This window comes from Nerophis ophidion, linkage group LG28, assembly GCF_033978795.1.
Source record: "Nerophis ophidion isolate RoL-2023_Sa linkage group LG28, RoL_Noph_v1.0, whole genome shotgun sequence".
Taxonomy (NCBI): domain Eukaryota; kingdom Metazoa; phylum Chordata; class Actinopteri; order Syngnathiformes; family Syngnathidae; genus Nerophis; species Nerophis ophidion.
The window spans coordinates 12,802,030-12,828,153 of record NC_084638.1 but is presented as its reverse complement, the minus strand read 5'-3'; the positions used below and the strand labels follow the sequence as shown (position 1 = coordinate 12,828,153).

General features: G+C 39.5%; 2 protein-coding genes across 2 annotated transcripts in view; one reads left to right on the top strand and one right to left on the bottom strand.

The window, feature by feature from the left end:
* Window positions 1-26,124, bottom strand: part of LOC133545570 (gastrula zinc finger protein XlCGF26.1-like) — a 384,938-nt gene that overhangs the window by 258,438 nt on the left and 100,376 nt on the right. The gene's annotated exons all lie outside the window — the stretch shown is intronic.
* On the top strand, window positions 1,388-24,236 carry LOC133544899 (zinc finger protein ZFAT-like; the record flags this gene model as incomplete). Its single annotated transcript, XM_061890137.1, has 3 exons — window positions 1,388-1,864; window positions 15,889-16,017; window positions 23,410-24,236. A coding segment is annotated over exon 3 (777 nt), but the record flags the coding sequence as incomplete, so codon positions are not given.

The following is a 26,124-nucleotide window of genomic DNA, read 5'->3' as shown; positions in this document are numbered from 1 at the left end:
TAGACTGATTACATGGTGTATGGAGAGATTCATCAATGTTACTACAAGAGGTAGTAGAAATCATTTCGAAATTATGCAGCTTAACAAAAGTAAATACACAAACGTAAATGCATTGTAAAACTTTAGCATTATTAGTTTTAGACATTTTTCATTCAATTAACAGCTAGTCGTTTATGTTAGCTTTTTTAAGAACTACAATTGAAAATCAGTTGAAAGTGTTGAAAGCAATGACTATATATGTGTATAAGTGTATGTGAAATTCAACCAAATATTAATCAGTAAGGTATGTAAGCACAAATAGTTAAATTATTTACCTTAACGTAGCCTTAATGTATAGTTATGCAAGTGCAGTAGGGCTGTGGAAAACATTCTGCTGAATATATAAAGGGAAAAATATCCAAATGCTTTGCTATTCTTTATAAAGTAAGACACATGCTGAATAAGACAAGTCAGCATATGTTATATTATTCTTTTATTTTCCCTTATCTAACGTATTGTGTTGAAGTTTGGGGAAATGTTTATAAAAAAAAAACATAGACCCAATAATTAAATCTTCAAAAAAGGGTCATCAGAATAATACACAAAATGTGCTATTATGAACATACAAATCCATTATTTATTAGTTCTAATGTGTTAAAATATTCAGATATTGTGTTTTTAAGAACAATGTAAATTATGTTTGGAGTAAAGAACAACAGTCTTCCTGCTTGTATTCTTAGGTTATTTCAATTAAGAGGAGAAAGCTATCATTTACGAGGGATATTGATTTTTGAAATAGGTAAAGTAAGAAGGAATATAAAATTCAAATGTATTTCAGTTTTAGTATTTAAATGGTGGAACAAGCTCAGTGATGAGTTGAAGACATGTAGTTCTCTCACTGGGTCCATTTCTACACTCTCAGTTACATTAACATTGATATTATACATGTGGATAGAAATGCTGTTAATTGTAGCTTTGATGTGGCAAGCTACTTTTGCAGTGTAGCGTGTAGTGTAGCTTTCTACAATTCTCTGAGGATAGCTTAGCTACTTTTAATTGAGAGTAACTTAGCTTTACTTACATTACATTACTTACATTTTCCAGGTCGCTTGCCCATCACTGTCTATGTTACCTAGCTCACATTTGAATAGTTTGAATACTGCGAACTTCAAAGACAAAAAGTAATATCAGTGTAATATTTCTTTTGTTTCTTTTTTTAATTTCCTTATGCTACTGTTGTTTCAATACATTGTTAAATATTTTAATATTTTTACAGAAATAAGTTGTATGATTTTGTTTTGAAAATGTAAAATAGACAAGTTTACTTTTATTTTCAGAATGTTGAAATAGTTGTACCGGGGGTGGTTACTTGTTTCTCTCGCGAGATCTGGAAGAGAGAGCTGGTTACTTTTTTCTCTCGCGAGATCTGCCAACACTGCGCGCGAGAACCAAACACGGCGAGGATAAAGCAAGATGGCTTCTGACGGTGAAGACATTATTGTAGTCGTCACAGTTAAGTGTTGTTAATCTGTGCCTCCATGTACACATATGTCCTTTATTAGACTCTACTAAATAGAGTAAACATCGTTATTAACTGTTTGCATCCAGTTATATTAGTCTGAGCGCACTTTGATGCTCCTCGAGCTAGCTTAGCCTGCTAGTTAGGTTAGCTTGTTAGATGCTAAAAAAGAAACGCGGACGTTATCAACACATGGCTAAGTAGAGATCAAATGTGAGTGTGAAGTGTTGTGATTGTGTGAAAATGTGCGAAAGAACGATAGCAAAGTATGAGGAGGAACTTTGTCCAACACAAGAGGAGAAGGTGCGACACATCAACTACTAGACGCTGGTTTCAAGAAACTTCAAGTTGTTTTACGCAGAACAGGTTGGTTTACTCCTTAATCTCACATCTTTACTAACTTTATATTTATTTATTACCGCCATTCTTAAATATGTTGTATGTAAAAATGTGGGTGTTGTTGATGCACGTATGTCTGGGACTTCCAACCACATGGTTGCTTAGCTACCTGTAAAAATGAGTTACTTATCAATCAATTAATCAGTGTTTACTTTTATAGCCCTAAATTATGAGTGTCTCAAAGGGCTGCACAAGACACAACGACATCCTCGGCTAGGATCCCACATTAGGGCAAGGAAAAACTCATCCCATTGGGATGACAATGAGAAACCTTGGAGGGGACTGATGTGTGTGCGAGTCCAGTCCAAAGTGGATCTAACATTATAGTGTGAGATTCCAGTCCATAATGGATCTAAGATAATAGTGTGAGAGTCCAGTCCATAGTGGCTCTAGCCTAATAGTCTGAGAGTCCAGTCCATAGTGGCTCTAGCCTAATAGTGCGAGAGTCCAGTTCATAGTGGATCTAGCATAATAGTGTGAGAGTCCAGTCCATAGTGGATCTAGCATAACAGTGTGAGAGTCCAGTCCATAGTGGAACGAGCATAATATCATGAGAATCCAGTCCATAGTAGATCTAGCATAATAGTGTGGGAGTCCAGTCTATAGTGGATCTAGCATAATATTGTAAGAGTCCAGTCCCTAGTGGATCTAGCATAATAGTGTGAGAGTTCAGTCCATAGTGGATCTAGCATAATATTGTGAGAGTTCAGTCCATAGTGGACCTAGCATAATATTGTGAGAGTCCAGTCCATACTGGATCTAGCATAATAGTGTAAAAGTTCAGTCCATAGTGGATCTAGCATAATATTGTGAGAGTCCAGTCCATAGTGGATCTAACATAATATTTTGAGATTCCAGTCCATAGTGGATCTAGCATAATAGTGTGAGAGTCCAGTCCATAGTGGATCTAGCATAATAGTGTGAGAGTCCAGTCCATAGTGGGTCTAGCATAATAGTGTGAGAGTCCAGTGCATAGTGGGTCTAACATAATAGTGTGAGAGTCCAGTCCATAGTGGATCTAACATAATATTGTGAGAGTCCAGTCCATAATGGATCTAAGATAATAGTGTGAGAGTCCAGTCCATAGTGGCTCTAGCATAATAGTCTGAGAGTCCAGTCCATAGTGGATCTGGTATAATAGTGCAAGAGTCTAGTCCATAGTGGATCTAGCATAATAGTGTGAGAGTCCAGTCCATAGTGGATCTAGCATAACAGTGGGAGAGTCCAGTCCATAGTGGAACGAGCATAATATCATGAGAATCCAGTCCATAGTAGATCTAGCATAATAGTGTGAGAGTTCAGTCCATAGTGGATCTAGCATAATATTGTGAAAGTTCAGTCCATAGTGGATCTAGCATAATACTGTGAGAGTCCAGTCCATAGTGGATCTAGCATAATAGTGTACAAGTTCAGTCCATAGTGTCTCTAACATAATATTGTGAGAGTCCAGTCCATAGTGGATCTAACATAATATTGTGAGAGTCCAGTCCATAGTGGAACGAGCATAACTGTGAGAGTCCAGTCCATAGTGGAACGAGCATAATATCATGAGAATCCAGTCCATAGTAGATCTAGCATAATAGTGTGAGAGTTCAGTCCATAGTGGATCTAGCATAATACTGTGAGAGTCCAGTCCATAGTGGATCTAGCATAATATTGTGAAAGTTCAGTCCATAGTGGATCTAGCATGATACTGTGAGAGTCCAGTCCATAGTGGATCTAACATTATATTGTGAGAGTCCAGTCCATAGTGGATCTAGCATAATAATACATAATACATAATAATACATAATAATACATAATACTGCGAGAGTCCAGTCCATAGTGGATCCAGCATAATAGTGTGAGAGTCCAGTCCATAGTGGGTCTAACATAATATTGTGAGAGTTCAGTCCATAGTGGATCTAGCATAATATTGTGAAAGTTCAGTCCATAGTGGATCTAGCTTAATAATGTGAGAGTCCAGTCCATAGTGGATCTAGCATAATAGTGTAAAAGTTCAGTCCATAGTGGATCTAACATAATATTGTGAGAGTCCAGTCCATAGTGGATCTAACATAATATTGTGAGAGTCCAGTCCGTAGTGGATCTAGCATAATTGTGCGAGAATCCAGTCCATAGTGGATCCAGCATAATAGTGTGAGAGTCCAGTCCATAGTGGGTCTAACATAATATTGTGAGAGTTCAGTCCATAGTGGATCTAGTATAATATTTTGAGAGTCCAGTCCATAGTGGATCTAGCATAATAGTGTAAAAGTTCAGTCCATAGTGGATCTAGCATAATATTGTGAGAGTCCAGTCCATAGTGGATCTAACATAATATTGTGAGAGTCCAGTCCATAGTGGATCTACCATAATATTGTGAGAGTCCAGTCCATAGTGGATCTAGCATAATAGTGCGAGAGTCCAGTCCATAGTGGATCTAGCATAATAGTGTGAGAGTCCAGTCCATAGTGGATCTAGCATAATAGTGTGAGAGTCCAGTCCATAGTGGGTCTAGCATAATAGTGTGAGAGTCCAGTCCATAGTGGAACGAGCATAATATCATGAGAATCCAGTCCATAGTAGATCTAGCATAATAGTGTGAGAGTTCAGTCTATAGTGGATCTTGCATAATATTGTGAAAGTTCAGTCCATAGTGGATCTAGCATAATACTGTGAGAGTCCAGTCCATAGTGGATCTAGCATAATAGTGTAAAAGTTCCGTCCATAGTGGATCTAACATAATAGTGTGAGATTCCAGTCCATAATGGATCATAGATAATAGTGTGAGAGTCCAGTCCATAGTGGCTCTAGCCTAATAGTCTGAGAGTCCAGTCCATAGTAGATCTAGCATAATAGTGCAAGAGTCCAGTCCATAGTGGATCTAGCATAACAGTGTGAGAGTCCAGTCCATAGTGGAACGAGCATAATATCATGAGAATCCAGTCCATAGTAGATCTAGCATAATAGTGTGAGAGTTCAGTCCATTGTGGATCTAGCATGATATTGTAAGAGTCCAGTCCCTAGTGGATCTAGCATAATAGTGTGAGAGTTCAGTCCAGAGTGGATCTAGCATAATATTGTGAGAGTTCATTCCATAGTGGATCTAGCATAATAGTGTAAAAGTTCAGTCCATAGTTGATCTAGCTTAATATTGTGAGAGTCCAGTCCATAGTGGATCTAACATAATATTTTGTGATTCCAGTCCATAGTGGATCTAGCATAATAGTGCGAGAGTCCAGTCCATAGTGGATCTAGCATAATAGTGTGAGAGACCAGGCCATAGTGGGTCTAGCATAATAGTGTGAGAGTCCAGTGCATAGTGGGTCTAACATAATAGTGTGGGAATCCAGTCCATAATGGATCTAAGATAATAGTGTGAGAGTCCAGTTCATAGTGGCTCTAGCATAATAGTCTGAGAGTCCAGTCCATAGTGGATCTAGTATAATAGTGCGAGAGTCTAGTCCATAGTGAATCTAGCATAATAGTGTGAGAGTTCAGTCCATAGTGGATCTAGCATAATATTGTGAAAGTTCAGTCCATAGTGGATCTAGCATAATACTGTCAGAGTCCAGTTCATAGTGGATCTAGCATAATAGTGTGAGTGTCCAGTCCATTATGGATCTAATATAATAGTGTGAGAGTCCAGTCCATAGTGGATCCAGCATAATAGTGTTAGAGTCCAGTCCATAGTGGATCTAGCATAACAGTGTGAGAGTCCAGTCCATAATGGAACGAGCATAATATCATGAGAATCCAGTCCATAGTAGATCTAGCATACTAGTGTGAGAGTTCAGTCCATAGTGGATCTAGCATAATATTGTGAAAGTTCAGTCCATAGTGGATCTCGCATAATACTGTGAGAGTCCAGTCCATAGTGGATCTAGCATAATAGCGTAAAAGTTCAGTCCATAGTGTCTCTAACATAATATTGTGAGAGTCCAGTCCATAGTGGATCTAACATAATATTGTGAGAGTCCAGTCCATAGTGGATCTAGCATAATTCTGCGAGAGTCCAGTCCATAGTGGATCCAGCATAATAGTGTGAGAGTCCAGTCCATAGTGGAACGAGCATAATATCATGAGAATCCAGTCCATAGTAGATCTAGCATAATAGTGTGAGAGTTCAGTCCATAGTGGATCTAGCATAATATTGTGAAAGTTCAGTCCATAGTGGATCTAGCATAATATTGTGAGAGTCCAGTCCATAGTGGGTCTAGCATAATAGTGTGAGAGTCCAGTCCATAGTGGATCTAGCATAATAGTCTGAGAGTCCAGTCCATAGTTGATCTAGCATAATAGTGCGAGAGACCAGTCCATAGTGGATCTGGCATAATAGTGTGAGAGTCCTGTCCACAGTGGATCTAGCATAACAGTGTGAGAGTCCAGTCCATAGTGGAACGAGCATAATATCATGAGAGTCCAGTCCATAGTAGATTTAGCATAATAGTGTGAGAGTCCAGTCCATAGTGGATCTAGCATAATATTGTAAGAGTCCAGTCCCTAGTGGATCTAGCGTAATATTGTGAAAGTTCAGTCCATAGTGGATCTAGCATAATATTGTGAGAGTCCAGTCCATAGTGGATCTAGCATAATAGTGTGAGTTCAGTCCATAGTGGATCTAGCATAATATTGTGAAAGTTCAGTCCATAGTGGATCTAGCATAATATTGTGAGAGTTGAGTCCATAGTGGATCTAGCATAATAGTGTGAGAGTCCAGTCCCTAGTGGATCTAGCATAATAGTGTGAGAATCCAGTCCCTAGTGGATCTAGCATAATAGTGTGAGTTCAGTCCATAGTGGATCTAGAATAATATTGTCAAAGTTCAGTACATAGTGGATCTCGCATGATATTGTGAGAGTCCAGTCCATAGTGGATCTAGCATAATAGTGTAAAAGTTCAGTCCATAGTGGATCTAACATAATATTGTGAGAGTCCAGTCCATAGTGGATCTAACATAATATTGTGAGAGTCCAGTCCATAGTGGATCTAGCATAATTGTGCGAGAGTCCAGTCCATAGTGGATCCAGCATAATAGTGTCAGAGTCCAGTCCATAGTGGGTCTAGCATAATAGTGTGAGAGTCCACTCCATAGTGGGTCTAGCATAATAGTGTGAGAGTCCAGTCCACATTGGATCTAACATAATAGTGCGAGAGTCCAATCCATAGTGAATCTAAGATAATAGTGTGAGAGTCCAGTCCACATTGGATCTAACATAATAGTGTGAGAGTCCAGTCCATAGTGAATCTAAGATAATAGTGTGAGAGTCCAGTCCCTAGTGGATCTAACATAATATTGTGAGAGTCCAGTCCCGAGTGGATCTAGCATAATAGTTTGAGTTCAGTCCATAGTGGATCTCGCATAATATTGTGAGAGTCCAGTCCATAGTGGATCTAGCATAATAGTGTAAAAGTTCAGTCCATAGTGGATCTAACATAATATTGTGAGAGTCCAGTCCTTAGTGGATCTAACATAATATTGTGAGAGTCCAGTCCATAATGGATCTAAGATAATAGTGTGAGAGTCCAGTCCATAGTGGCTCTAGCATAATAGTCTGAGAGTCCAGTCCATAGTGGATCTAGTATAATAGTGCGAGAGTCTAGTCCATAGTGGATCTAGCATAATAGTGTGAGAGTCCAGTCCATAGTGGATCTAGCATAATCGTGCGAGAGTCCAGTCCATAGTGGATCCAGCATAATAGTGTCAGAGTCCAGTCCATAGTTGGTCTAGCATAATAGTGTGAGAGTCCAGTCCATAGTGGGTCTAGCATAATAGTGTGAGAGTCCAGTCCACATTGGATCTAACATAATAGTGTGAGAGTCCAGTCCATAGTGAATCTAAGATAATAGTGTGAGAGTCCAGTCCATAGTGGATCCAGCATAATAGTGTGAGAGTCCAGTCCATAGTGGGTCTAGCATAATAGTGTGAGAGTCCAGTCGTTACTGGGTCTAGCATAATAGTGTGAGAGTCCAGTCCACATTGGATCTAACATAATAGTGTGAGAGTCCAGTCCATAGTGAATCTAAGATAATAGTGTGAGAGTCCAGTCCATAGTGGATCTAGCATAATAGTGTGAGAGTCCAGTCCATAATGGATCTAAGATAATAGTGTGAGAATCCAGTCCATAGTGGGTCTAGCATAATAATGTGAGAGTTCAGTCCATAGTGGATCTAGAATAATAGTGTGAGAGTCCAGTCCATAGTGGGTCTATCATAATAGTGTGAGAGTCCAGTCCATAGTGGGTCTGGCATAATAGTGTGAGAGTCCAGTCCACATTGGATCTAACATAATAGTGTGAGAGTCCAGTCCATAGTGAATCTAAGATAATAGTGTGAGAGTCCAGTCCATAGTGGATCTAGCATAATAGTGTGAGAGTCCAGTCCATAATGGATCTAAGATAATAGTGTGAGAATCCAGTCCATAGTGGGTCTAGCATAATAGTGTGTGAGTCCAGTCCATAGTGGGTCTAGCATAATAGTGTGAGTGTCCAGTCCACATTGGATCTAACATAATAGTCTGAGAGTCCAGTCCATAGTGAATCTAAGATAATAGTGTGAGAGTCCAGTCCATAGTGAATCTAGCATAATAGTGTGAGAGTTCAGTCCATTGTGGATCTAGCATAATATTGTGAGAGTTCAGTCCATAGTGGATCTAACATAATATTGTAAGAGTCCAGTCCATAGTGGATCTAGCATAATAGTGCGAGAGTCCAGTCCATAGTGGATCTAGCATAGTAGTGTGAGAGTCCAGTCCATAGTGGATCTAGCATAACAGTGTGAGAGTCCAGTCCATAGTGGAACGAGCATAATAGTGTGAAAGTTCAGTCCATAGTGGATCTATCATAATATCATGAGAATCCAGTCCATAGTGGATCTAGCATAATAGTGTGAGTTCAGTCCATAATGGATCTAGCATAATAGTGTGAGAGTCCAGTCTATAGTGGATCTAGCATAATATTTTGAGAGTCCAGTCCATAGTGGATCTAACATAATAATGTGAGAGTCCAGTCCATAGTTGATCTAGCATAATAATGTGAGAGTTCAGTCCATAGTGGATCTAGAATAATAGGGTGAGAGTCCAGTCCATAGTGGATCTATTATAATGTTGTGAGAGTCTAGTCAATAGTGGATCTAACATAATAGTGTAAGAGTCTAGTCCATAGTAGGGCTGGGTATCACGATATTTTGCCCACGATAACGATAAGTTCAGTGATGCTAAGTGTCAAGCAGGCCGGCAATGAGTCCCGTTTTTATAGTCTTTGTTATGACTCGGCCGGGGTTTGAACTAGGGCTGGGCGATATATCGATATACTAGATATATCGCGGGTTTGTCTCTGTGCGATATAGAAAATGACTATATCGTGATATTTGAGTATAATTTAAATGACTATATCATGACATTCGAGTATAAGTTCTCTCGCAGTTGCTTTTAGCTGCTGGCATTACACTACAGGCTCTTCCCACTCTTTTTTGTCTCTTCTTCTCACAGAGAGCAACTGCACCTTCTTACATACGTCACATACGTATATGCCCTCGCGGTGCAGAAAGGTAGCAGCATGGGTAACGTTTGCTGTGGTGCTAATGGTAATACGGTAATACGAGAGGAAGAAGGTGCGAATCTGGTAGCAAATGAAGGAATAATTAATTCCCAAGAAAAACAGCAGGGGGTCCATCATCTGGCGGTGGTTTGGCTTCAAGTGGGAATATGTCAAACAGACAACCGTAATTTGTCAAGTGTGGGGCAAAAGCGTTGCTACAAAAAGTAGCATTACTGCTAATATGTAGCATCATTTGAAAAGTCACCTGCTCTAGAAAGAAGAGCGCTTACTCCGCATGTCAACATCTCCATTCGGTGCCACACGCCCACACCATCAAAATGCCGAAGTAAACATTTCCAGATCAACACCGTATGAAAAAAATAGTCAACAACACTGAGGACGTTATCTCCTTTTAACATACCACCTAGCGAAGAACGAACACTATTTGATTTCCTATTATGCAGCTCATTTTTATTTGACAGTTATTGAAATATCTTATGTGACATCATACACAAAAGTGCACTTATTTCATTTATTTTTTTAAACTATTGTAGTGGCGTTCTGTACAAAAAATGCACTTTAATTTTGTGACATCATGCACAAAAGTGCACTAATAGCTTGTTTTAAAATGTCTCTGACAATCTGTTTTGAAATGACATCAATGTTTGTGCCACTGCTTAATAACTGTTTAATAAATACAGTTTTGGTCAATTGACTTAGTTGTTTTTTACCTCCCTGCATGAAAGTTTAAAATGAGCATATATTAACGCAGTATGAACAAGATTGTTTTAATGTAGACACACAGAATCATCATACTGCCGGGATTATATGCACCAAGTGTTGATTCAAGGCTAAGGCATAATATTGAGATAGATACCGTATATCATGATATGGTCTAAAAATATAGAGATATTAAAAAAAGGCCATATTGCCCAGCCCTAGTTTGAACTCACGACCTTCCACTCTATTCACAAGGCCACTGAGCAAGTCAAAGCCAAGAACACACATGTTTTAATTTAGTTTATGCATTTGAGAAAGAAAATAAAACCTTAGCAAAAGTTAGATAACATTTAAGTCATTGGTAGCTGTTCTATTCTGCCTATAAAGTGCTCTAAATAACACCCTAAAACCTTCATCAACATTTTAAATACATGATTTAAGTATATAGAATATAATACAATAGAAAGTACTTTATTGATCCCTGGGGGAAATTCAGCACCACAGTTTGCTCACAATAGACAATAATAATAATAATAATAATATATATATATATATATATAATATACGAATAGTATAAATATATTCTACATTTAAGTGCAGTCAAGAAATAACATATGCATTATACAGTCTGATGGCTGTCGGTATGAAGGACCTCCTGTGTCGTTCCGTGTTGCATTTAGGGAGTCTGAGCCTTCCACTGAACGTGCTCATTCTCTCCGCAAGGTCTGAGTGTAGTGGGTGGGAGGTGTTGTCCATAATGGCTAGGAGTTTTTCTAGACTTCTCCTGTCTGACACCACCGCCAGAGAGTCCAGCTCCACTCCCACCACATTACTGGCCTTCTCTACCAACTTGTCCAGTCTGTTTGCGTCCCTCACTCTCAGCCCGCTGCCCCAGCAGGCCACGACGTACAAGAAGGCGCCCGCCACCACCGACTCATAGAACATCTTCAACATCTTTGTACAGACGATGAAGGATCCTAGCCTTCTGAGGAAGTAGAGGCAGCTCTGTCCCTTGTAGAGGGCCTCAGCGTGTTTTGACCCATTCAGCTTGTTGTCGATGTGTACTCCGAGGTATTTATAATCCTCAACCATGTCCACATTGACCCCCCTGTGAAAACAGGGGTCGCCGGAGTACTCCTCCTCCTTCCCAGGTCCACAACCAGCTCCTTGGTCTTCGTCACATTGAGCTGGAGGTGGTTCTTTCCACACCATGTGACAAAGTCCTCCACTAGTGCCCTGTATTCCTCATCATCACCATCCTCATTACACCCCACTATCGCAGATTCATCAGAAAACTTCTGAAGGTGGCAGGACTCTGACTGATAGTGGAAGTCGGTGGTGTAAATGGTGAAGAGGAACGGGGAGAGGACCGTACCCTGCGGGGCCCCGGTGTTGCTGACCAGCCTGTCAGACACAGTCCTGCAGTCGAACGTACTGTGGTCTGTCAGTCAGGTAATCTACAACCAAGGACACCACGGGGCCCTCCACCTGCATCTTTTCCAACTTCACACCCAGTAGCCCAGGCCGTATGGTATTGAAAGCACTGGAGAAGTCAAAAAACACGACCCTCACACTGCTTGCAGGCTTGTCCAGGTGGGTGTGGGCTCGGTTCAGCAGGTAGATGACTGCGTCCTCCACTCCCAGTCGGGGCTGGTAGGCGAATTGGAGTGGGTCCAGGTGGGGTTTGACTGTAGGGCGGAGCTGTTCCAGGACCAACCTCTCCATGGTCTTCATGATATGGGAGGTTAGAGCCACCGGCCTGTAGTCCTTTGATGTGCTGGGTCGCGTGCACTTGGGGATAGGGACCACGCATGAGGTTTTCCACAGTGTGGGGACTTTCTGCAGCCCATATTGAAGATGTGCTGGAGCACATATATGTAATGTAGTAACATTCTTATAATATGTAATATATACATGATGTAAGTACATATGTAATGTAATAACATTCATAATAAATAACATGTAATATATACATGATGTAAGTATATATGTAATGTAGTAACATTCTTATAACATGTAATATATACATGATGTAAGTATATATGTAATGTAGTAACATTCTTATAACATGTAATATATACATGATGTAAGTATGTATGTTGTCTTCAGTGGCCTTCGTGTCTACCCAACTCTAGTAGTCGTGTGAGTCCACACTATTACCAGACTTTGCTTCACTGTCCTTATTGGATGATAAAACAGATATGACCTTTTTACAATGTGCTAAGTGCACCCAGGTTAGTCTTTCCGCTATTTTTACTACTGTCGGGGTTGTTTACAGTACCTGGTACGGTCCCTCCCACTTTGGAGAAGGCCAAAGTTTTCTTTTAACACGTCTTATCAGAACCCACTCTCCTGTTTCCACTAGGTCTGTTATCTTGTGGAGACACAGCAGGTTTACTGTTAGTTTCTGTCTCTTTTAGCTTCTCCAGCATTTTGCGCATTTTACCTGTTTGGTTCATCATTAGGTTCTCATTGATTTTTGAAATTTGGTAGCTGATAAGGTCTTCCAAGTATTATTTCATATGATACACTAAATTGACCATAGTGTGTGAATGTGAGTGTGAGTGTTGTCTGTCTGTGTTGGCCCTGCGATGAGGTGGCGACTTGTCCAGGGTGTACCCTGCCTTCTGCCCGAATGCACCTGAGATAAGTTCTAGCACCCCCCACGTCCCCAAAAGGGACAAGCGGACGAAAATGGATGGATGGATGGATGATATGCGGCCTGTTGTACTCGTAATGTTCATGTACATTTTTAGTAAATCTATTCATTGTGTCCATGGACGTTTTGTTTCTTAATACATTTCTTTAGTCTGTTTTTAATTGTTCCGTTTGTCCTTTCCACTAGTCCTGCACTTTGTGGATGATAAGCACAGTGGTTTTTGAGATTAAAGTGGAATAATGATCCTATATTCTTGATTAATTGATTTAAAAAATGAGGTCCATTGTCACTGTATAGTTTTTTAGGTATACCATATCTTGGTATTATATATTTTCATAATGTTTTTGCTACTGTTAGTGCATCTGCTTTTCCTGTAGAAAATATTTCTACCCATTTTGAGAATGCATGTACTATGACCAGACAATACTGTTTTCCTTAAATCTTATTTATTTCAATAAAATCCATGCATAGATGTTGGAACGGGTGTTGTGGTTTGGGGAATTGGCCTAGTTGTGGGCGCATATTCCCCTTGTGGATTGTGCCTCGCACAGGTCATGCATGACCTACAAAACATTTTTTTGAACAAGAATTAAAACCATAGGTAGTGTAATGCTTCTGTGTAAGGGTTACCATCCTTCCGGTTGAGACATGAGTACAACCGTGGCTCAATACTGGTGCCCACTTATACAGAATTTTTTGGTAAGATTGGTTTATTGTCTGGACATACACAGATGTCTTCCTTGTTCACTGTGGCACTGTTTTTTTTTATCCATTGAGCTTTTTCTTTTGGAGGACTTTGTTGCTGCATCTCTTTTCATATATTATTGTTCATGTCGCTAGTTTGTAGTTTGAAAACTTGTATTTCTTCATCTGCTGTTTAGCTGTTTTTTCCGCAAAAACATTTCCGAGTGATACTGTGTCCGTTAAGTTGGTGTGTGCCGTACATTTGCATATTGCTATTTTAGCTGGTAGCTGTACTGCTTTTAATTTTTTTTTCAACAGTTCTCCATGTGTTACAGGTTTTCCTGTTGACATTATCATTCCTCTATTTTGCCACTGTTGTGCAAATATGTGCACTGTTGAGAATGCATATTTGTTATCTACGTCTATTGTAACCTTTTGATATTTCATTGATTTACATGCTTCTGTTAGTGCCACTAGTTCTGCAGCTTTCGCTGAGTGATTTGATGGTAATTTGAGAGCTTTCAACACTTTGGTCGCTGTGACAACCGCACATTAGGGTTGGGTATCGTTTGAATTCCAACGATTCCGATTCCTGACGATTCTCGATTCCAATTCTTCTTGCCAGGTAGTCCCTGGAAGGTGGTATGTATTTTGGGTGGAGAGTTTTCACCTTATCCCTGCAAACATAAACAAACATGTAATGTTGCTGTTACTGTTTAGCCCAGTATCAATTAGCTTAGCTCTAACGTTATTGCTTAACTAACCTAAATGTTGGAGATTCCACCTCTGAAAAGGGATGCAGTCTTTTGACTGTGTGCAGTGACCTTTCTGTGGCACTCTTCCGTCTGTGGTACCGACATCTTCCCCATTGGCGCTACGGTGACCGGAGTACGCTGAGCACGTCGCGGAGCCTGGCTAGCAGGTTGTAAATTGTCTATGAAAAAATATGCGGGCTAATTTGTTAGCTGCCTCAACGTTGGCGCAAAACACATTATTTATTGCATATATACTGTTTTACTAACCGGATTCAGACTGCAGTGCAGTCACCGAGGTGCTGGGAGTAGGAGCCGGAGCCAGAGGAAGAGACACAGGAGGACGGTCGGCGCAGCGTTTCGAAGACGGGACACGCATTTATTTGTACTCCATGAACTCTGAGGTGCTTCATCATGTTCGACGTGCACCCTCCTAAGCATGAAACAGTCCTGTTGCACGTGTTACATTTTGCCGATATTTCATGTTTTTTAGTAAAACCAAAGCCACACTTTCGACCGCCGACGCCCGCTATCCATGCTTGACTGACTTCCTCGGCTACATAGGCTCGGCTATGCTAACACTTCCGGCGGTGGGCGCTTCTTCGTTGGTGTTCAGCGGCTTCTTCTTCCGGTCGGCGGACTGGGTATCGAAACTAGGAATCGAAATTTAAACTTTTGAAGGATTCCGGGAGAATCGAAAAGTTGGTCCCGGTTCCAATCGATACTCGATACGCAACTCTACCGCACATCCTGTTCTATTTTTTCCATCTTCCCCTTTTCCTGCAGATCCGTACTTTTCCCTCCGTGAGAGGTTGGTCTTGTAAGTCAGGTCTGGGTTTAGATGTTTGTTCTGCTAAATGTTGACAGTCATGTGGTTCTCCGTCATTTGGGTCAGGAATTAATTTGCTGGATTAAGTGTTGTGCATCTCTCTATTGTCAGATGTGGTTGCGAAAGTAACGTTGCCATACAGGATACGTGTCTAGCTGTCGATAAGAACGCTAGATTAATTTGTAGTAATAGTGCTGACACAGCATGAGGCACTTTTAGGGTCAATGGGGTGAAACAGTACAATTTGACTACTGCTATCAACTGCCATAGATGCGGCCACTAAAGCTCGCACATAAGGAGAAAGTGCGCGTGCTACACTATCTAATCTAGATGAGAAGTAGGCCACAGGCCTTTGTTTAGCGCCATGTTGTTGTAGCAACACGGGTGTCATAAATTGGCGTCTGCAGTTTACCATTTGTATGAACAGTTTGCTATAGTCTGGTAAGGCTAACGTTCTGCTGGACACTGTTATTTTTATTTCACAGAATGCTGCTTGAGCTTCTGGATTTCACTCTACAGGTGTTGACATTTTTAGATATTTGTCATGCATTATTTTACTTAATGGAGCTACTATTTCAGCGTAATTTGGTATCCAACTCCTACAGTAATTAGTTTATCCTAGAAATGACATTATTTGCTTCTTTGTTTGTGGTTTTGGTGTTAGTAGTACTGCTGTTTTTCTGCTTTCCACAATAGTGCGACTATCTTTGTTGAGAGAATGTCCTAGATACTTTACTTCTGTTTTGCATAATTGGACTTTTGTTTTGCTTACTTTGTGTCCTTCACTATGTAAATGATTTAATAACGCTAATGTATCTTTTCTACAGGTTTTCTGATCCGGTGACGCTAATAATACCTCATCTACGTATATCAGGTGTAGTGACGACTATGACTGGTTAAATATGGATTAGCAATCACTTCAGGGTGTCGGGTCAGGACAGCAATTATTCATTCAGGTGAGTGCAGGAGAAATAATAGATTGTCCAAGTCCAGATTTGCAGGTTCAATTGTATATTGAGTTGTTCGTTTGCATTTGTGTATGTGTGTGGTTTCCTAAACAAACAAATACAATTATTGTAAATTAACTAAAGTGACCACAATACAATTGAATATAGGCACAAGCATGCAACATGGCTGTTAAATATACATTACTTAGCTGTGTATACACAGTTTACATAAATCCACAGAATTTGAACATCCCAGCCCTAAGTAATGTAATAATTACTAGAATGTAAATAGCATCACAACAATAATTCTAAATTGTCAATTGGGGCTAACAAACATGTCCAATGCTACAAACAGGCCCCAATCAGGGTATGATATTTAGCTAGCAGTTAGCTTGTGAACCTGATGCCAAACAGCCATTAGACAACAATAAAACTGACCAAATGAGTTGCAATATAGTTTTAAGCACAAAACAGGTTATATTGAAGTGTATATAAAGTAACTCACTTTGTATTGACGCACACTGTCAATTAAACAAATGACATCGAAGTTCACCTTAACTTTCAGAGCTTGCTGATATAGTGATGTGTTCAATGCCCCCTCCAGTGTCGTAAAAGTGAACTACACTCAAGCAACTCAATGACACAGTCTTTTGTACATCAGGACTTGACTTCCTCCTGGAGGGTCAAATTAAGACATGCTTGCATGCATGGCTTGTGAATAGATTGTCAGACTTTCCGTATACCCTTAAGGTAGTCTTGTATAGGTATATCTTTTCCCTTCATAAGTAAATGCAAATCAAATTTACTTTCTTTATATATTGGTATCGAGAATAATTTATTACTGATATCAATCACTGTGAAATGTGTCTCATCCGTTCTTAGACTGTTCAACAATGTGTATGGATCTGGTACACATGGTGCACGTTGTATTACTGCATTATTCATCGCTCGTAAGTCTTGTACCATTCGCCATCCCACTGAGTTTGGTTGCTTTTTAATAGGAAATATTGGGGTATTACGTGGTGAGTCCTCACATTCTATTATAACTACTGCTTTATTAGATCTTCTATTACAGGTTTTATTCCTTCTAATGCATCCGGTTTTACACCAGTGGAGCTACACCACTATATCCTGAGACAGGATCTGCTGGTGTCCTTCTACCGCTGTTCTGTGGAGAGCATCCTCACATACTGCATCTGCATATGGTTCTGCAGCTGCACAGCAGCAGATAGGAAAGCTCTCTAAAGGGTCGTCAACTCGACCCAAAAAATCATCGGGTGCCCCCTCCCCTCCCTAGAAGAACTGTACAACTCTTTCTGCCTGAAGAAGGCACCCAACATACTCAAGGACCCATACCACCCCGGCAACAGCCACTTCGAACGGCTGTCTTCCGGCAGAGGTTTCAGAACCATGCGAAACCGCACAAATAGACTCAAGAACAGTTTCTACCCCCGGGCCATAACTGCACTAAACGCAGCTGGAATCTAAAAAAAAAAAACAATAAATAAAATTAAATTAAATAAAAATAAAAACTCCCTCATGTCAATCACGATCTGGGACTGCAATCAGTGGTTACATGCCAACTGGACAATATTTACCATATTTATTTACATATTTAATCCACAATAAAAAGCCTGCACAGCATAGGAGGTAGGAAATACTGACTCCCACCCCCTCAGCACACTGGGAATCAGTATTACTCCTCTCTAGTCAGTTTTACTAGTCACTTTATATTTTTTATTGTCTTGTTTTTTTACATTGCCTCTTAGAGTGGTCTTAGGCCATATTCTATATTGCATATTGTGTATATTGTGTTGTTTCTGTATATTGTGTGGTTTCTTCTTTTTTGAAATGCAAAGCACCTCAGGGAAGCAACCTACAATGGGGCAAAAAAGTATTTAGTCAGCCACCGATTGTGCAAGTTCTCCGACTTAAAATGTAATTTTCATCATACTGTAGGTACACTTCAACTGTGACTTAGACTTAGACTTAGACAAACTTTAATGATCCACAAGGGAAATCGTTCAACACAGTAGCTTAGTTACAATGATGGAAAGTGTAAGGATGGAAGGGGCAATGCAGGTATAAATAGACTAGGTATAGCAATGTAAAATATAACATATCTGCGAATATAAACAATATATACTTATCATGTGTACAGTATATAATATGTACAGATATAATGTCTATAACATATATACAATATATACCAAATGCTATGTACACTATCACAGTATATTTGGCAGCCCCAGCATAAAAAAGAGAGTAAGTCCAGCAGAAAATGGAATATAGACATTAACAACAAAGAGAAGTAGCTGACATAGAAGGTGTCAGGTAATAGGCGGATATTATGTGTTGCTGTATGGGGAGTGATTATACAGCTGGATGGAGTGTGGAATTAAGGAGTTCTTGAATCGCACAGTGCGGGAAGGAAGCTGAAGGAGCCTGTTGGAGTATGAACTCCGCTGTCCCTCAATTGTCTGGTGGAGTGGGTGGGAAGGATTGTCCATGATGGCCAGCAGTTTGTCCAGTGTCCTCTTGTCCCTCACTGATATAAACGCCTCCAACTGCGAGCCAATAGTTTGGCCGGCTTTCCGGATCAGTGAGAGTCGGAATGTGAAAAAAAAAAATAATGCATGGGGCCATGTATTGGAGATTTTGAGCCAAAACCTCCTTCCATCAGTGAGAGCTTTCAATGGTTGACCAAATACTTATTTTCCACCATAATTTACAAATCAATTCTTTACAATTCCTACAATGTGAATTCCTGGATTTTTTTTTCACATTTTGTCTCTCACAGTTGAAGTGTACCTATGATGAAAATTACAGACCTCTGTCATCATTTTAAGTGGGAGAACTTGCACAATCGGTGGCTGACTAAATACTTTTTTGCCCCACTGTAAATTTTGTTGGACCTGTACATGCAGAATGACAATAAAGATCATTCATTCATTCATTCAGTCATTCATTTTAGTGGATATTGTTTTATGCATGGTCCATATTCTGTTTTTGGTCTGATTTGTACTGGTTGTAAATGATTAATTTTGCCCACATCGGTAGGTCCTTTTGACCATCATTTTTTTGGTATTTGGTCTACAAATATTTATTCAGCTTCAGTCAGCAGCTGATGTCAGTGTTTTGCGTCGGGTTCCAGATGTACTCCACTTTGTAGAGTTACAGTCCAGAACAGACTTTTTTTCTGTCATTTCAGTTTCTCTATTTACCCATGTTTTGTCTGAGGTCTTTTCACAATTAGTCAGATATTGTCCTTTCGTTACTAATGCTCCTACATCGTTCCATTTCATGTTATAATCATTGTACAGTGATACAGTATATGTGGTGCATTATACATTCTGAACAGGGCAGACATGGATGCAGGTAGCTTTACAACCACTGCAGCTGCTGCTTCCCCGTCACTGTACAGATGTGTCAGTGTTACTTTTGTTGGAGTCTCTTTCTCTAATTTCTTTTGATAGCCAAAATCTGGTCCATCTCTGTACCACATGGTCACATGTGATTCATCAACGTTCATGCTGTCTTCTATTGTCACATGTTTCTTTTTTCATTTACCAACGCTGTTGCTGTGTTTAACGGAGGTGTATTTGTCAAAACTAGGGAGTACAGTCTCCTTTCTCTAATTGGTGCCGTCTTTTAACCGTCATTCCTTCTTCATAATCTGATACTATCACTTATCCGAATACAGTCATCACGTCTCGTCCTAGTAGGTTTACTGGACAGTCTGGGAAACTTATGATTGACATGTTACACGTGTTCCCTAATGGGTCTCTCAACCATACTTTTTCTGTTTCTGCTACTCTCACAATTTCACCACTTGCTGCTCTTGCAGAAATGTTGTTTCCACTTAGTTTTATTCCTGGAAAATGTTCTCTACATGTAGTTCTACAAGCTCCAGTGTCACACAGAAATTAGATTTCTCTGCCATTTACTTCGATTATTATTTCCGGTTTACTTACTGTTTGCTCATCTAGGTTTTCATAACTTAGTATGTCCTCATGATTACACTGGTCATTTCCTTTGTCTTTTGTCTTGGCCTTTGGAGATGTGGGCTTCTCCTGACCTAGTCATGCTGAGTAACCCGAGTTGTTGTATTTCCTCTCAGGACAGTCTCGTGCCAAATTTCCTTCTTTTCCGCAGCACCAACATGCAGTAGGGTGTAACTGCTGTTGTTGTTGTTGTCCTCTACCTAAGTTTCTTCCCCCTCGACCTGGTCGTCCTTGTCCTCTAAACTGTCCTCTACCATGTCCTCTATTTTGGTTGTAAAATATTTCACTATATTCCTCCTTGTGGTGGAATGTGTCAGTGCCTGCTTTGGCTTTATTTCTGTTTGTAACTTTGTTCTGCATGTAATGCATGATTTATGTATTCATCCAATGTTCATGTGGGGAATCCAATGTAATGTTTGTTCACCCACTTACCCACTCATGTATGGCTTGTCTGGAGTTTGCATGCAGAATGTTTTTTAGTTGTTGTTGGTAGGGTCCTTGTGGATCAGCAGTTTCATTTAGTCCACTGTGTTGTTTAAAGGGGAACATTATCACCGGACTTATGTAAGCATCAATATATACCTTGATGGTGCAGAAAAAAGACCATATATTTTTTTAACCGATTTCCGAACTCTAAATGGGTGAATTTTGGCGAATCAAACGCCTTTCTGTTTATCGCTCATGTGGTAATGACGTCAGAACGTGACATTTCTGAGGTAATACAGCCGCCATTTTCATTTTCAACACATTACAAACACCGGGTCTCAGCTCTGTTATTTTCGACTATTTTTTGGAACCTTGAAGACATCATGCCTCGTCAGTGTGTTGTTGGAGGGTGTAACAACACTAACAGGGAGGGATTCAAGTTGCACCTCTGGCCCGAAGATGCGAAAGTGTCTGCCGCCAGACCCCCATTGAATGTACCGGAGTGCCTCCACATTTTACATGGCACAGAGATGTATGGATAACCTGCAGATGCATTTGCAACGATAAAGTCAACAAAATCAGAAAGGTGAGTTTTGTTGATGTTGACTTATGTGCTAATCAGACATATTTGATTGTGGCGTGACTGCCAGCTAATCGATGCGAACATTCTATGCTAATTGATGCTAACATGCTATTTACCGGCGGTGCTAAAGCAGACATGGAACAGAGATGTATGGATAACCTGCAGATGCATTTGCAACGATAACGTCAACAAAATCACAAAGGTGAGTTTTGTTGATGTTGACTGCCAGCTAATTGATGCTAACATGCTATTTACCGGCTGTGCTAAAGCAGACATGGCACAGAGATGTATGGATAACCTGCAGATGCATTTGCAACTACATTACGTTTCCTTCCACCCACATTTAATGCGAAAAAAACACTTACCAATCGACGGATTTAAATTGCTCCAGTGTCAAGAGATGCGACAGTCCTGATCGTTTGGTCCGCACATTTTACCGGCGATGCTAACACAGCTATTCGGCCATGCTATGGCTATGAATAGCGTCAATAGCTATTCGCTCAATAGCTTCAGTTTCTTCTTCAATACTTTCATACTCCAACCATCTGTTTCAATACATGCGTAATCTGTTGAATCGCTTAAACCGCTGAAATCCGAGTCTGAATCCGAGCTAATGTCGCTGTATCTTGTTGTGGTATCTGCCATTGTTTGTTTACATTGGCAGCACTGTATGACGTCATAGGGAAATGGATAGTCGCATCGCAATTAGCGAAAATCAAGCACTTTAAAGCTTTTTTAGGGATATTCCGGGACCGGTAAAATTTTGAAAAAAACTTCTAAAACAACAAGCCACTGGGAACTGATTTTTATTGTTTTTAACCCTTTTGAAATTGTGATAATGTTCCCCTTTAAATGTTTTTTTCCAGTCTTGGTTTATAATCTTCAAATGTTTCTTCATCTATTTTTGTGCTTGCCAATTTAGTGTAATTTGCTTTCTTTTGGAACCTTTGTTCAACTCGTGCCATTAGGTCTTGTACTCTATTTCTTAGGTTGTCATGGTCATGCTCTAATGGTATTCTTCTTCCGTCTTGCATGTCTAGTCTAATGGGGTCCCAATTGCCTCTTACTTGGTCCCATTTCGGCCCCAATGCAGTCATCCGGGTAGTCTGTGTGTCTATCCCGTTAAGGTGATAAGATCTGTGGAGGTTTTCCATTCCCTCGAGGAACTGTGTTATGTCCTCGGTTTATGGTGTTACCTCTTCTAATGCTTTTTTAGCATCTACCAATGTCCATGTCCTGTGTACTAACAGTGTCTTTGTTTTCCTGCACGTGGATAAGCCCCTTCAATTAATGGACATAATTCTCCATTGTCAGGATTATAGTCTCGAGTTGACGTTTTAGGTTTTGGCGATTACACTACCCCTTGCTTTCTGGACCATTTCAGGTTTGAGTTTGAGGCATTTGGTAAATTCATGTTTTGAACTAAAGTCATCGAGAAATTTCAGTAAGTCTCGGTTTGTTTTTTCTACTGCGTTCCAATCTTCACATTTTAATTCATCTTTCGGACTAACTTTTAGTTTACTTGTACCTTTTCCCATTTTGAGAATATAGAGTAATCCGTTGTCCTCTACAGAGCCAAATTCATAAGGATTATTTTGGTCTTTGTTGTAAGATGGTGGTTGAATTTGTTATTGTGGTACACGTCGCTTCTACTGGGGTTTTCCCACCAGTGGATGTGTCTTGCCTAGAGATTCCACAATAACCCACTATTTGTTTCTCACAACTTTTAGTACAGAGTACACCCCCACACACTCCCATGTTCACACCTTTCATACTCGTTTTACGGAATTTTCAGTTTTCACGGACCCCGTCGTCCTTCAGACTCACACTCGTTTTGTGGAATTTTCAGTTTTCGCAGACTCTGCCGTATATGAATGATAATAGAATAATCTCAAAATAGGTTACAAAGGCTCCTAATTTGACTGCTAACATGTGCAGTAACATATTGTGTCATTTCTAATGGTACTATTTTGCCGAAAAAATTATTATTAGTGTACTTGTTTATTTATTGTTAATATTTAGTTACTTTCTTTGAGAAAATAATACTGGAAATGATGTAATACTTTACTGTATATTTCAGCAACTAAATTGGGAGCCTATGTAGCCTGTTTTAAAATGGTTCTATTAGTATTTCAATATGAAATAATATATCACAAAATGAATTTTAAACCATTACGTTCATCCATAGTAAAAAGTCCTGTTGTCCTGTTTTTTTTTTTTCCTGTGAATAAAGTTGTAAAGAGCAGCATGTCTGTACGTCAATGGGATTTCAAGACAGTTCATACGATAACTTGTTTTTCCTGAGTGCATGTAAAAGTACTGATTGCATCGTGTGACTGAGCACAGCTGGATGTTTCTAAAACATGTTTGTCTTCTTGTGTCCTGCAGACGTCTGTGAAGAACATATTCTCCCTGAGCAACAGAAGTGGAGCTTCAGGATGGAGCCACAGCCCTCCCCCATTGAAAATGAAGAGGGACACCCACTGATCCCCCATTTTAAGGAGGAAGAGGAGGGCCCACCGATCCCCCATTGTAAAAAAGAAGAGGATGACCCACTGACACCCCATTTTAAAGAGGAAGTGGTGGATTCACTGAGCCCTCACATCGAGGAAGAGAATGACCCACTGAGACTTCACATTAAAGAGGAAGACCCACTGATCCCTCACATTAAAGAGGAAGAGGAGGACCCACTGACCCCTCACATTAAAGAGGAAGAAAAGGAGTCACAGACCCCTCACACCAAAGAGGAAAAAGAGGAACACAGCATCAGTCAAGAGGGAGAGAATCTTAAATGGTTGGAGAAGGTTGATGTCACCAAGATGCCAGTGATTGGTGTCCATGTGAAGAGTGAAGATGATGAGGTCAAAGGTGAAAGTGAGGAGAGGGGAGGGGGGGAGCCTCCAAGCAGCAGCTCAACACAACACATAACAGAAGCTGATGGAGACAACTGTGGAGGATCACAAGCAGACAAGCTCTTAGCTCCACTATCAGATAGTGAGGACACAACGTCACACTCTCCTGACACTGATGATGAAGACTCTAAAGATGATAAGACATGTCACACTGACAACACTCACTTCACATGTTCTCTCTGTGACAAAACCTTTAAATACCGTTGTGGTCTGAAAAGTCACATGAGTACACACACCGGAGAGAAACCTTATTCTTGCTCATATTGTGGTAGAGATTTTAGACTAAAAGGCACGCTGAAAGAACATGAAAATACATACTGGAGAAAAACCTTTTTTATGTTCAGAATGTGGTAAAAGTTTTGGAATAAATAAAAGTTTAAAAGCACACATGAGAACACACACTGGAGAAAAACCTTTTTCATGTTCAATCTGCGGTAAAGATTTTACTCGAAAGCACCATTTCAAAGCACACATGAGAACGCACACTGGAGAAAAACCTTTTTCATGTTCAATCTGCGGTAAAGATTTTACTCAAAGGCACCATTTCAAAGCACACATGAGAACACACACTGGAGAAAAACCTTTTTCATGTTCAATCTGCGGTAAAGATTTTATTCAAAATCACAATTTCAAAGCACACGTGAGAATACACAATGGTGAAAAACGTTTTTCCTGCTTAGAATGTGGTAAAAGTTTTCTAAGAAATCAAGAGTTAAAATCACACACGAGAATACACACTGGTGAAAAACCATTCATATGCTCAATTTGCAGTAAAGGATTCTCCCGGAAGCCATATTTGATACAACACACAAAAACACACACTGGTGAAAAACCTTTTATATGTTCAGTATGTGGTAAACGTTTTATACAAAGACATCATCTAAAACGACACATGGGAACACACACTGGTGAAAAACCCTACTCCTGTTTAAGCTGCAACAAACACTTTTGCCAGCGAGAAGCTCTTACAGCACACATGAGAAGACACCCAGGACAGAAAGTGTTGAGTTGCAGTGTGTGTGGTGAAAGATTCTCTTCTAAGTACCAGTGTAAGAAACACAAGTGTGCTGGTGAGAACAGCAGCAGCAAATGAAACTGCAGGATTTGAAATAAACTGTCAAAACTTTAATTTGGACTTTCTATCATCAGCACATATAACACGTGTGACATCATTGTTGTGTGTGTAACACAATCATGTTATTATGATTCTAACATTGATAGATTTGATACTTCAGGTCAGTGCTTTTATTTCAGTCAAGTACATGTTTATATACACATTTGTGTACTTTAAAAATGAACAGGACAATTAGACTGGAAGGGTGAAAATAAACAGTCCATAAAATATGGTGCATGCAATAAACATTTTATGTGTAGATATTCATAATTCACTTTTATACTTATTAATTTTAGTGTTTTTATGTATGTTTATTGAAATAATGAAGTGTTGCATATTTTAATTTCTAATTGTAGATGATTGTATAGATGAACTCCTTTATATGATATACATATTTGTTCTACATGTGTTCATGCCTTTGCTTTTGAGTACACATGAATCCCTCTTAGTTCATAATTAATGGTTCACATCTGAAACATCTTCTGGACCACTTCTGGAAGCATTTTATTATTTACTTTATACGTCATTTGAGCAGTTGTCTTTTATACAAGATCCTTTACTTTTAAAATGTGTGACTTTGTGAATCATTTGTTGGGTCTCTAGAATCCATTCTATTATCTTTATTACTCTCGTGTGTAATATGAATATTGCTGTGTGATTGTTTTGTATGTATGTCCCCATACCTTTATGCAATAAACAATGAATGCTTCAACTAAAGTTGGGTACTATAAATGTAATTAATATTTGTGAGTATGTATTTTACTCTATTTAGTATTGCACACAATTTTTAAAATGTTTTCTTTATATGATTTATATGTAGTTTCCAGCTTAGTTTTTATGTTATATTTAAAAAATGTGATGACCTTTGCTCTTTTTATTTCAATATTATCCATCATAATTTGTGTTTTACATTTTTACAATATCCAAAAATGATATATTCGGTATTATTGAAGTTTAGTGACAGTTTATTGATGTGCAGCCATCTTTTTATGGTCAAGTTCTCTCTGGATTAAAATAAGATGAGAGTTTAATCAAGCAGTGAAGAATGGAAGGTTATTATATACTTAATTATATATA